The sequence below is a fragment of the Drosophila navojoa genome, chromosome 4 (assembly GCF_054131105.1).
Source record: "Drosophila navojoa isolate 15081-1374.11 chromosome 4, UAZ_NAV_1.0, whole genome shotgun sequence".
Lineage (NCBI taxonomy): Eukaryota > Metazoa > Arthropoda > Insecta > Diptera > Drosophilidae > Drosophila > Drosophila navojoa.
The window spans coordinates 24814043-24827158 of record NC_142892.1 but is presented as its reverse complement, the minus strand read 5'-3'; the positions used below and the strand labels follow the sequence as shown (position 1 = coordinate 24827158).

The 13116-nt window shown below is 44.6% G+C and overlaps 1 protein-coding gene and 1 long non-coding RNA gene across 2 annotated transcripts; both read left to right on the top strand.

The window, feature by feature from the left end:
- Positions 1 to 24: 24 nt before the first annotated feature.
- On the top strand, positions 25 to 4274 carry IleRS (Isoleucyl-tRNA synthetase). The gene is made up of 6 exons (XM_089259217.1): positions 25 to 280; positions 338 to 956; positions 1084 to 1716; positions 1779 to 2629; positions 2686 to 3178; positions 3235 to 4274. Exons 1-6 carry the CDS (start codon positions 132 to 134, stop codon positions 4180 to 4182), a joined length of 3693 nt encoding a protein of 1230 aa, XP_089115343.1. The 5' UTR covers positions 25 to 131; the 3' UTR covers positions 4183 to 4274.
- Positions 4275 to 9751: 5477 nt separating this feature from the next.
- LOC149091543 (uncharacterized) lies at positions 9752 to 10128 on the top strand. The gene is made up of 2 exons (XR_016196811.1): positions 9752 to 9813; positions 9877 to 10128. It is a non-coding gene; the product is annotated as an uncharacterized LOC149091543 (long non-coding RNA).
- Positions 10129 to 13116: the final 2988 nt, after the last annotated feature.

Here is a 13116-nt window from a genome sequence, read left to right as displayed (position 1 = left end):
TGAAAGCAGTGCGTTCGCACATGTTGTTGCCATCACAGCAGTTTCGCATTTTCAACTCTTATAAAAGGTAAGTTATTTAAATACATTAACTAGAGCTAAAAAGTGCAATTCACTAATCGCAGCTTACAGAAATGAGCGATACGAAGAAACTGAAACGCGACGACGTTTGTCGTGTTCCTGAAACCATTAATTTTCCGGCTGAGGAAGAAAATGTGCTAAAGCAATGGCGAGCCGAAAAAATTTTTGAACGGTGTAGCCAGCTGTCCAAAGGAAAGCCCAAGTAAGAAGTAGCAATTGGTTGCATCATAAAACTCTGAAATACTGAAATAATTGCTAGGTACACCTTTTACGACGGGCCACCCTTCGCAACTGGCCTGCCCCACTATGGACATATCCTTGCTGGAACCATTAAGGACATTGTCACACGATATGCTTATCAACAAGGCTACCATGTGGATCGGCGCTTCGGCTGGGATTGTCACGGATTGCCCGTGGAGTTTGAAATCGACAAGCTTCTTAATATTAAGGGGCCAGAGGACGTGGCGAAGATGGGTATCAAGGCGTACAACGCCGAGTGCCGAAAAATTGTCATGCGATATGCGGACGAGTGGGAGACTATTGTAACTCGCGTAGGCCGATGGATTGATTTTAAAAATGATTACAAGACACTATACCCATGGTACATGGAGTCCATATGGTGGATTTTCAAGCAGCTCTTCGACAAGGGTCTGGTATATCAGGGTGTAAAGGTGATGCCCTATTCCACGGCGTGCACCACCTCGTTGTCCAATTTCGAGGCAAACCAAAACTACAAGGAGGTCGTTGATCCCTGTGTGGTTGTTGCCCTCGAGGCCAAATCACTTCCTAACACCTACTTCTTGGTGTGGACGACAACACCTTGGACACTTCCTTCCAACTTTGCTTGCTGTGTTCATCCTACGATGACTTATGTTAAGGTAAATAATTTGATAATTCGCTAGATTCAATGCTATCGTATATAGATATTTCTTTTGATTCTGAGAGTTGTACATTTTCCATACAGTCATTAACTTATAATCACTATATTTTTGTTCCTTCATCTAGGTGCGCGATATAAAAAGCGATCGGTTGTTTATTCTGGCCGAATCACGATTGTCCTATGTATTTAAGAGTGAAGCAGAATACGAAGTGAAGGAGAAGTTTGCAGGGCAAACTCTTAAAGGTCTTTATTACAAGCCGGTCTTCCCCTACTTTGCCGAACGGGGCGCCAAGGTGAACGCCCACCGCGTGCTGGTGGATGAGTATGTTACGGAGGACTCTGGTACTGGTATTGTGCACAATGCGCCCTACTTTGGCGAGGACGATTATCGCGTCTGCTTGGCTGCTGGCATTATCACCAAGTCAAGCGAGGTGATTTGCCCTGTCGACGACTCCGGTCGGTTCACTTCCGAGGTCACCGACTTTGCTGGCCAGTTCGTTAAGGATGCGGATAAGCACATTATAGCTAAGCTAAAGGCGAGCGGTAACTTGGTTTCGAGTGGCCAAGTCAAGCATAGCTATCCCTTCTGCTGGCGCTCGGACACCCCGTTGATATACAAGGCGGTGCCTTCGTGGTTTGTGCGCGTCGAACATATGTCCAAGAATTTACTAGCCAGTAGCTCTCAGACTTACTGGGTTCCGGACTTTGTTAAGGAGAAACGATTTGGAAATTGGCTGAAGGATGCCAGAGACTGGGCAGTAAGTAGTCTTCTTATATTGCATAGGTTTCATTACTTTAACGTTTGAAAATATACTCATAGATTTCTCGTAACCGTTATTGGGGCACTCCTATACCTATCTGGCGCTCTCCAAATGGTGATGAAACTGTTGTCGTAGGCAGCATAAGGCAGTTGGCTGAGTTATCCGGTGTTCAAGTAGATGATCTGCATCGTGAGACTATTGACAACATTGAAATCCCGTCGGCTATTCCCGGAAATCCTCCGTTGCGTAGAATTGCGCCCGTGTTCGATTGTTGGTTCGAGTCTGGGTCGATGCCATTTGCGCAGCAGCATTTCCCCTTCGAGAACGAAAAAGATTTCATGAACAATTTTCCAGCTGACTTCATTGCTGAGGGTATCGACCAGACACGCGGCTGGTTCTATACGCTCCTGGTGATCTCAACGGCATTGTTTAACAAGGCCCCATTTAAAAACTTAATTGCGAGTGGATTAGTGCTGGCTGCAGATGGGCAGAAAATGTCCAAGCGAAAGAAAAACTATCCGGATCCCATGGACGTAGTTCATAAGTATGGAGCTGATGCGCTTCGTTTGTATCTCATCAACTCACCGGTGGTGCGCGCAGAAAGCTTGCGTTTCAAGGAGGAAGGTGTGCGCGATATAATCAAGGACGTTTTCCTGCCCTGGTATAATGCTTATCGATTTCTTCTGCAAAACATTGTGCGCTACGAGAAAGAGGAGTTAGGCGGTAAGACCCAGTATACCTATGAGCGATCGAGACATTTGCAAAACATGGAAAACGCCTCTGTCATTGACGTGTGGATCCTGTCGTTTAAGGAGTCCCTGTTGGAGTTCTTCGCGACTGAGATGAAAATGTATCGCCTGTATACGGTCGTACCGAGACTCACTAAATTCATTGATCAACTGACTAACTGGTAAGGGACACTCACATTTTCCTAGCTACAAAACAAATGGTTTCATTTTCGTCTAGGTACGTGAGATTGAATCGCCGTCGCATTAAGGGCGAAATGAGCGCAGAGCAGTGCATACAATCTTTAGATACTCTTTACGACGTCTTGTACACAATGGTTAAGATGATGGCCCCCTTCACCCCTTACTTAACCGAATATATTTTCCAACGACTGGTGCTGTTCCAGCCCGCAGGTAGCTTGGAGCATGCTGACTCTGTGCATTATCAAATGATGCCTGTTAGCCAGCGCAAGTTTATCCGCAGCGATATTGAGCGATCCGTGGCATTGATGCAGTCGGTTGTTGAGCTGGGTCGTGTTATGCGCGACCGTCGCACACTGCCCGTCAAATATCCCATTTCAGAAATTATTGTTATTCACAAAGATGAACAGACCCTGAAGGAGATTGAAAGCTTGAAAGATTTCATTCTAAGCGAACTGAATGTGCGCAAACTAACGCTAAGCTCGGACAAGGAAAAGTACGGAGTGACACTACGTGCCGAGCCCGATCACAAGGTAGGCCTCTACTGCTGATGATATAGGACTACAATTCTTATTTGCTTTTTTTGTAGACGCTTGGACAACGCTTGAAGGGGAACTTCAAGGCAGTTATGGCAGCCATAAAAGCGCTCAACGACGAGGAGATTCAAAAGCAGGTGGCCCAAGGCTACTTCAATGTGATGGACCAACGCATTGAACTAGAGGAAGTGCGCATTATTTACTGCACTTCCGACAAGGTTGCCGGAAACTTTGAAGCTCATAGCGATAATGAAGTCTTGGTTCTACTGGACATGACCCCAAATGAGGAACTGCTTGAAGAAGGCTTAGCGCGCGAAGCTATTAATCGTGTACAAAAGCTAAAGAAAAAGGCTCAGCTCATACCAACCGACCCAGTGATCATATTTTATGATCTGAAGAGTAATGATAGCAAAAAGGAAACTCTTGAAACGAAGTCGCAACTGCAAAAGGTTCTGGTCAACTATTCGTCCATGATAAAGGGGGCAGTCAAGTCGGAATTCCTTCCATTTGATAAGAAGAAGGTCGAATCAAAGAGGCAAATTATTAGTGAGGCTTGCGACGTCAAAGGCGTGCAACTTAACTTGACAATTTGCTCCACTGAGGAGCTGAAACTGCCAAAGCTCACGTGGCTAAACGTGACCCTAGATGGCGAGCTGCAACCCCGATACGTGAACAGCAGCAAGGGATCTATTTTACTTCAGGATAGTGTCAACAAAGAGTACATCACGTTGGACGGATTGCGGTGTGAACTGGATGTGCTTTTTGGACTCTACGGCGTCAGCTACAACATTTATGTGATGGATAACCAAAAGAAAATAAGTGATCTTAGCACTGTTGATAAGAGCCTGAACGGAAAGCTTCTTATTTTAACTCGCAGCACGGGTACTCTAAATAAATCACTCAACTTTGATGTGGTCCCAGTGCCATATTCAAATTTTGTTAATCAGCCGTCTGGAAGCACAATCTTTACAGAGAACCCAAAGGGCCACAGCTTAGTATAGGTGCTGACATTCAAAGAAGTGTCTAATCAGTTGGTATTTATGGCGAACAGAGGACTTACGATGTATGAAATAAATTTATAAACAAATTTCAATTCAGCATTGCTTTAAAATCATTTTTTGTCATTTTAATTAGAAGGCGGAGTAAGCGCGCCTATGAACCACATTGTCCATGTTTTTGACACGATGTTTTGAAGCTCGAAGCTTGTATGGCCAATCAGATAAAACTGATTTAAATAGTACTCTAATCTTGGCATGAGAAGTGGTTTGTGTCACAGCTGTGTGCAGTCGCGATTATCTGGTGCTCCACAGAGATAAATATTTATCTGAACGCCGCCACTAGAATTATCTGGAAACGGCACAGCCAATTTGTGCGTGGGCGCCGCGCACCATACCTTGATAGTGAACCGCAAAGTTTAAAAGAACAAGTAAGAAAGCTCTAGTCGAGACTGCTCGACTACGGGACCCCCTGAACCCTTCGAGCAACTGATATTTCAATAATAATTCGCACATGCACACGCACACACACATATTCACACAAACAAACACAAGCACACACACGCACATATACAGGCGATTGCGCTTGGGTTGCGCTGCAGTGTTGGCAATATAATGAGAACTTATTTGTTGAATAATTTAATTTCTAGACGTACGATCGTAATGAAACTTTCGGAATGTAATCATAATATTTAAATGTATGTGTATACCGAAGCACAAGTCTCTAGTATTTGATATACGAGTTTTACAAAGATGAGGGTGAGGGGGTCGTTATAGGGCCGGGGGGTAAATTTTAACAAAAACCGAAATCGTATAAAATGCGTCTTAATTATATTTAAAATTTGGACACTCTAGCTTTAAAGATGTGGGATATATAATTTTTTAATTGATCTTTGATAAGGTTTTTTATCGATAAAAAAATATCGGAATGAGTTATCGTTTTTTAGTGATAAACTTGATATGCGCGCGATGTATACGGACATTTTTAAAAAAAGTTGAAGTCTCTATTCTCTATCTTTTATATCTTATATCTTATATCTCTCAGATGGACGGACGGACGGGCAGACAGACAGACGGACAGGCCCAAATCGACTCAACTCGTCGGGCTGATCAAGAATATATATACTTTGTGGGGTCTGCCACGCCTCCTTATGCCTGTTACATACATTTTAACAAAACCATTATACCCTGGTTTCCCATTTTCAATGGGTTCAGGGTATAAAAACACTAAAGTGAAAAAGTAATTTTTTTCTCAGCGCACGTGCGCGTGTTTTGTTTTGGTTTTTGCCAAACAAAACAAAAACTTTAGCCTACTTTTAGACTGTCAATTTTTATATTTAAGGCATACTTTTAGGTCTAGCAATATACAAACTTACTGTGTGCGACTGCACTAACCCAATATGTCCAACACTGCTACCAACAAACAAGCTCCCGGTTCCCCGACCCTGCAAGCAGACATACAAGCCCGGTTTGATGCCAATATGTCTAAGAGAAAACAAATGCATCAACCAAATTAGATGTTGCGTTAGTGCAAGCCCCAAGAAACGCGAACACGAAAAGGAAACTCCTAGCTACTTCTCCAAAACTAACGAAGAAAAAGATATTGGTAGATGAGCCCAGCACAAGCAAAGCGGCTATGTGCAGATGAATGATTGTGTTCCAACAGACGGAGTTCGTGTTGCGTTTTCGTGGAGTACGGTCGACGTCATCGTGATCCATCGTGGAAAGAACTGTAGACCTGGTTGCTGTAGGCGCGACGCACCCAGCGACGGCAAAAACTATCAAAGACTTACTTCGCAACGGTCTCGCGGAGTACCCCAGTGGTACAATCCGGTGGTGCAGAGAGGGGGGCAATAGCGTCACTGTTTTTGGCGTCAGGGCTTTCCTCTTTCCCCATTCTTTTTTAAGCCCGAATAGATTTGTCACATTAGGCGTCACATTTGTGCAAATAATAAGCAATATGGAGGCCATGATGGAGGAGGAGCTGCAAGCTTTCGCGCGCCGTTCCTCGTTGCAGCGATCGCCGCAGCAACAACAGAGGGCGTTGCCGCAGCCGTCGACTTGTAACCAGTCTCCAGTGGCTGAGTGCTAGGCACCCAAGTCTTTAAAAGAAGCGATAGCTCAAATGGGAGTTACGCTAGAGTGTTTGTCTGCCCTATTTGGGGGGCAGCGGCATATAAAGCCACTAATGAGAGAAGAGCTGGCTAGGCTGGTCAGTCTCCACAAGACGGCCGAAGCGTTCTGCAACCGACCGGTCAAAGACTGCGAGGTGCAGACCACGCTGGTCAAGGAAGTGGCTGAGAAGGCTAAAACAGCGAGTGTTAGTGCTACAGCAGGTATTAATACGCCCAAGCGGTCGAGGGAGGCTGCCACTGAGCAGAGGAAAACTCCCTCGAAAAAGCCGAGGCACAATAAAAGCGCAGCAATTTTAATAGAGCCAATGGCTCTACGGGCTGCAGCCGATAAAACTAACCAGGTAGGTCGACAGACGAGTTCGAACAGCTGGACGGTTGTTAAGGGACGCAAGTCACTGCAAAAACGTTCCAGAAGTGACGCCATCGCTGTTTCAGGTGTAGGTGGTTGCAGCTATGCGGACATGCTTCGCGTAGTCAAGAGCGACCCAAATTTAAAGCATCTGAGCGGCGACGTCCAAGGTATTAGGAAGACAGCTAAGGGGGACCTTTTGTTGCAACTGAGTATGAAGCCGGAGCATAGCGCTGAGGCTCTGCACGAAGCTGTAGGCAACGCCTTGGGTGACCGAGCGGTAGTTAAAATACTTACCGAATCGAATTGAGATTCGCGACCTAGATGAGTTAGCAAGCAAAGAGGAGATCTTGGAGGCAATTAGGGTGGAGTTGAAGAATAGCTCACTCCCCATTGAGGCTATCAAATCGCTTCGGCCAGCTTTTGGTGGACAGCAAAGAGCTACGGTGGCTCTTCCAATTGGAAAAGCTAAAACTCTACTCGAGCTGTCCAAAATTAGAATAGGATGGGTAGTATGCCGTATCCGAGCCGTGGAACAGCCTAAACGCTGTTTCAAGTGCCTCGATTACGGTCATATGGCAGCAAACTGTCGCAGCGACTGTGACCTAAAGGGCGCCTGTTTCAGGTGTGGAGAGATGGGTCACAGTGCAAAAGCATGCACCAAGCCACCAAAATGTAGCCTCTGCATCCGGAAAGGTGAAAAGCAGACGGACCATTCAGCAGGCAGCTTCAAGTGCCCATCCTACCGTGAAGCTGCTTAACTTAAATCATTATATTGCTGCCCAAGACCTTCTAGAGCAGACCATTAGGGAAAAATGTATAGACGTAGCTTTTCTCAGTGAGCCCCACCACTGTATAACCAGCTGCCCTAGGACATGGTTAACAGACGTTAATCGCAAAGCTGCGTTGTGGGTATGCGGCAACTGAACGGTTTGTACGCGGCCGATATGGTAACTTATGGCTTTACAGTTGCTATCTGGCCCCCAGCATGCAGCTCAGTGAATTCACGACGGTGCTCGACGAGCTTGCCGAGGATGCTAGGGGTCGGAAGGCCATTATAGCTGGAGATTTTAACTCCTGGGCGTTAGAATGGGGTAGCCTCACAACAAACGCCAGAGGTCGTATCCTACTGGAGATCTTCGCGACACTAGATGTTGCACTGCTCAACACTGGCCACGAGTACACCTTCAGTCGGGCGGGATACGGATCTATTATCGACATTACTTTTGTCACTTCATCCCTCTTTCGGGGAGCAACATGGAGCCATTACGATAGCTCTACGGGCAGCGATCATACGGCACTTCTGTTCACAATAGGTGAGCCACCTGCCAGGGCGTCAACCTTGTGGAGGGAGTCGTATCGGCTAGATACTTTTGATTCCGCGGTCTTTTCAGAGGCCATTCAGTCTCTGGGCACAATTGGTAATGCTGAGGCCAGAGCATGCCAAATGGTAGCAGCATGTTACGCCGCAAGCAGTTCACGCGACAACAGGAGCCTACGTATTGGTATGGAATGCACAAATAGGTGACATTCGACGCAAATGCATCCAGTAGAGAAGAAGCTATTAACGGGCCGGGGTAGGTCTACGTTTTTCGAAAAACAATTAGCTTAACAGGCAGCTAGAATACAGTTGAAGAAGGCCATTCGGGCAAGCAAAAGAGAATGCTTTCTAGAGTTGTGCAACTCAGCCGAATATGACCCTTGGGGCAGGGCATACAAGATAGTAGTTAAAACACTATACGCAGGTAGACAGGTGCAGCCTACGGATCGTCTGGAGCTTAAATCGATTGTGGAAATGCTCTTTCCAGAAAGCTTAAGCTCCATTCACGCCCCTGGGTCCGAGTCTGCTGATCAGGGCTCAATGAGCACTGAAATTGTTTTAGTCACAGAGGAAGAAATCATAGTAACTCTCCGGGGTCTTAGAACAACGAATGTCTAATACAAGAGACGTCCCCGGCAAAATGGAAAGCCCAGAACCTGGTGTTGCTACCCAAGGATGGCAAACCCGAGCCATCTTCATACAGACCGATCTGACCCTTAGACACCATAGGAAAGGTATTTGAGAAATAGATCTGCTCTACACTCGAGGCTGCTATTGCTAGCGGAAGGCCCGGTCAACAACAGATGCTCTAGAAAAAGTTGTTGGCCTGGGAACTTCCGCCATCCAAGGCACCAGATGGAGGCACAGGACGGAGCAATAGTGCATCATCGCGACCCTGGACGTTAAGAACGCCTTCAACACAGCTAGTTGGGATATGATACTAAATGCGCTGTCACAATATAATATCCCTAAATATCTAAAAGAGATAATAAAGAGCTACTTCAGAGGAAGAACACTAGTATACAACACGACTGAGGGTCCCCAAACTCATACAGAGTCAGCTGGAGTACCCCAAGGCTCAGTGCTGGGGCCTCTCCTATGGAATATCATGTACGACGGCGTACTGCGCTTGGAAGTATCAGCAGGTGCGCACACCATTGGCTTTGCTGATGATGTAGCTGTCGTCGCCATAGGCAAGGAGCTTAAAGATACAGAGGATATGTGCAGCGAAAGTATCAATCGCATACGAAGCTGGTTGACAGGAGCTGGGCTCGAGCTTGCGGCGCATAAGACGGAAATCATCCTAGTAAGCAGTCGCAAAAAAGTGGAGACTGCCAATATAAGGAAAAGGGCGATTAAGTATCTTGGCGTCATGTTAGACACAAGATTAACTTTCCGCGAGCACTTAGAATATGTGCAGCTGATTCTTGCAGAGCTCTCTCAAGAATTATGCTTAACACGCGGGGACCTAAACAGCAACGACGTCTTCTTCTAATAAGCATCATTATGTCTGTCATCCTCTATGCTGCGCCAATATGGTCATGAGCGATGGCAACGCCGAGCTACGGCCGGGACATTTGCGCGATCTACAGTCTGAGCGCAATCAGAGTACGGTCATAGCCGGCATGGTGCCACTGGAGTACCTAGTTGCCAAAGCCGTGGAGCGGAATTCGCACGCGCCTGTGCGACACAACGCTATCAGGGCGAGCACCATTGCACGATGGCAAAGGAAGTAGAATAGCTCAGCTAAAGGGCAGTGGTTGCACGCGGTGACGAGTGCCCCTGGTGCGGGCGAGGCCATGTGGAAGACGCCAACCACATCCTTTTCGTATGTGGACGGTTCCTGGAGGAGAGGCGTCATCTAGAAGAGGCACTGGGCCGCTCCATCAGAGCAGACAACATAGTCAACGCCATGCTGGAATCGGAGGAAGCTTGGGAACTAACAAGCACTTTCGCGGCCACAGTGTCGATGGAGCTGCGCAGAGTCGAGCGAAAAAGAAGACGAGCTGTACCAGGCTAAGGTAGCGCATAGTGCTTGCGAAGCAATGCTTTACCGCCGTCCCGCAAGCATCGCGCGCTTTCCGAGCCAACACTCAACTTGCAACTTGTAGTATAATAAGATTGTAAATAAACGAATATAAAAACAAGTAAGAAAGCTCTAGTCGAGACTGCTCGACTACGAGATCCCCTGAACCCTACAAGCTGATATTCTTATCATTCTGAAGTTCTTTTATGCACGCACACATACACACACGCATGATGTTAATGAAGCTTTCAGAACATACTCATGATGTTCAAATGAATGTACATTCCAAAGCACAAGTCTCTAGTACTTGAAATACGCCTTTTACAAAAGTGAGGGTGAGGGGGTGAATTTAGGGGTGGGGGTAAATTTCAACAAAAACCGAAATTATATAAAACAGACATGAATCTACATATAAAATTTGGAAGCTCTAGCTCTAAAGGTGTAGTAGATATAATTAAATAACTAGCTTTCGATAAGGTTTTTAATCGATAATAAAATATCGGGAGTAGTTAGTAGTGATAAACTTGATATGCGCGTGATATACACTGACCTAGGAAAAAAAAATTTCAAGTCTCTAGCTCTTATATCTTCTGAGATCGACGTGTTCATACATACGGACGGACGGACGGACGGGCAGACAGACGGACAGGGCTAAATCGACTCAACTCGACGCCGTGATCAAGAATATATATACTTTGTGGGGTCTGCCACGCCTCCTTCTGCCTGTTACATACTTTTAACAAAACCATTATACCCTGATTTCCCATTTTCAATTAGCTCAGGGTATAAAAAGTGCAAGCCTTGCAAAACAAGGCGCTACGGTGCCAGCTGGTACGTTCGCAATTCTGTGCTGCACAGCGATCTAAAAATACCAACAATCGTTGAACTGATTGGACGTCACTCTTCGAGGTACGCGGACAGGCTCTTGGCGCACTCAAATCCACTGGCTACTGACCTGGTAGTCAACAACAACAGGCGACGGCTTAAAAGGCTTCACCCATTAGACCACAGATCTCCATGAACATTGTAAATAATTGTAAATAGTGTAAATACTGGCTTCTAGCCCATGTTTTAGGTTAAGGTTTAATGATGACTGCGCTATAGAGACAGAAGCCGCATAAATGAATTCTTAAAAAACAAGTAAGAACGTTGCAGTCGGGCGCTACCGACTGCGGAATACTCATTCACAGTCCCTTTGTAAATTTAATTTAATTTAAAAAAATTAGTACAAAACAATTATGCTTTTTGATTATATTGTAGCTTTTGGTAATTTTTATCGAGTAATCGATAATTATTATATTGATCGTGCACTTTTTGAGTACAAATGTATGGTAATTTTCGTTGATAGCTTTCGGTCACACCTATTGCAGATTCTTTAGCGTTTGCTTACATTACAAATGCGCGCTTTTTAGCATTCTAAGAATTGCGATTGATTTCTGGATTTTCTAGCTGTTATTGTAGTTTTGTCAGATGACGCTCTGTTATTAGCTTATTGTATTTTAGGTACCAGATTGTCAAGCAAAACGATAGCGTGGGTGATAGAGGCGTCGCAAGTTATGTTACAGTGGTGGAGGTTCAAAGCCCCCTCAATGTTGTGTATTTTTTTCATACATATTTCGTTTTTATAAAATAGATATTTATTTTATTCTTTTTTCTAATTGAACAATTTTATAAGTTTTAATTTGTTTCTTCATAAATAGCCCTCATATATGTATGTACGCATATATGCATGTATATGTATGCACATAAGTCTGCACGCATATGTAGCATCAAGCATTCCAACCTTTCTTATGCACGCGCTCATTTTTATGTGTGTATGTATGTACACATAAAAGCATACTCTAGCGTTGAAATGAGACTGATTTGTTTTTGCTTTGTTTTTGAATTTACCATCCGCTACTCTCATAACAAGAATCTTATTTTTGGATTTCATTTTAATTACTGTTGTTGATAGTAGGCGGTAGCGCTGTCGGCAAAGGCGCCGGCTAAATTTGTTTTTGTTATTTTGACAAACATGGCTTGGGTGCGAGTTCAAATCCCGCGGAAAACTCTTTTTTGTAAATTGCAAATTTTGTTATTTTAGCTTCTTTTATATTTTTTAAATATTTAAATTTTATTTTTAAATTTTATAAAAATGTTTCCTTCCGTGTTATCAATGCCTATTAGGCCTATTTGTATATATGTACATGTACATACATAGATAGCTCAAGCATATAAATGTCGCAATTTGATACTACAAATGCCGATTGCCACGGCCCTAGTGGCCGTAGACACCTCATTTTTGGCCAGTTCTTAGAAAGAGCTAACGGTAACGTAAATGCGAAATTTGAATGTTTACGCTCAAAAAATGTGAAAATTACAGGATATTTTTCGATATGCCACGCCCCCAAAGAGGCGTGAGAATTATTTTTGTGGCATCGATAGAGGAGGTTACCAGTAACTCAACTATCCAAATTTTAAGCTTCTAGCTCTTTAACTGTAGGAGATATAAAGTTTTGCGGTTTGCCACGCCCCCTTTGGGCGGACATATATCCACTATAGCTTGATGGACTTGGGAGGTCAACTCGCGTATATATACCAAATTTCAAGTCTTTAGCATCAATAGTGCCTAAAATATAGCCAAATTTGTAAAATCACTATATCTTCAGGTCCGATTTGCCACGCCCCTATTAGGCGTAGACATAAAATTTTTTCACCAATCATTATAGAATTATAGCATTAGCTCACGTGCGAAATTTCAACGTTCTAGCTTTAGAACTTTAGGAGATACAGTTTTATCTGATTAGCCACGCCCCCAATGGGCGTAGATATATCCACCATAGCTTTTTGGACTTGGGGGGTCAACGCGGATCTACATACCAAATTTCAACTTTCTAGCTCTTCAACTAACATGATTTCTGGTATATCGGAAAATGCACTTTCCGATTTGCCACGCCCCTAGGGGGCGGATCGGGAAAATTTTAACACTTTATAAATCGGAGTTATACACGAGTATGTGTTCCAAATTTCAAGTCTCTAGCTTCAATAGCGGCGAAATGAACTGCGTTCATACGGACAGACGGACGGACGGACAGACGGACAGACGGACAGACGGACAGACGGACAGACG

Excerpts from the sequence above, each read along its gene's own strand:
- IleRS (XM_089259217.1), top strand. The coding sequence starts at position 132 with ATGAGCGATACGAAGAAACTGAAACGCGACGACGTTTGTCGTGTTCCT. Across the intron at positions 2,630-2,685 it reads ATTGATCAACTGACTAACTG|GTACGTGAGATTGAATCGCC; the intron begins GTAAGGGACACT and ends ATTTTCGTCTAG. Across the intron at positions 3,179-3,234 it reads GTGCCGAGCCCGATCACAAG|ACGCTTGGACAACGCTTGAA; the intron begins GTAGGCCTCTAC and ends CTTTTTTTGTAG.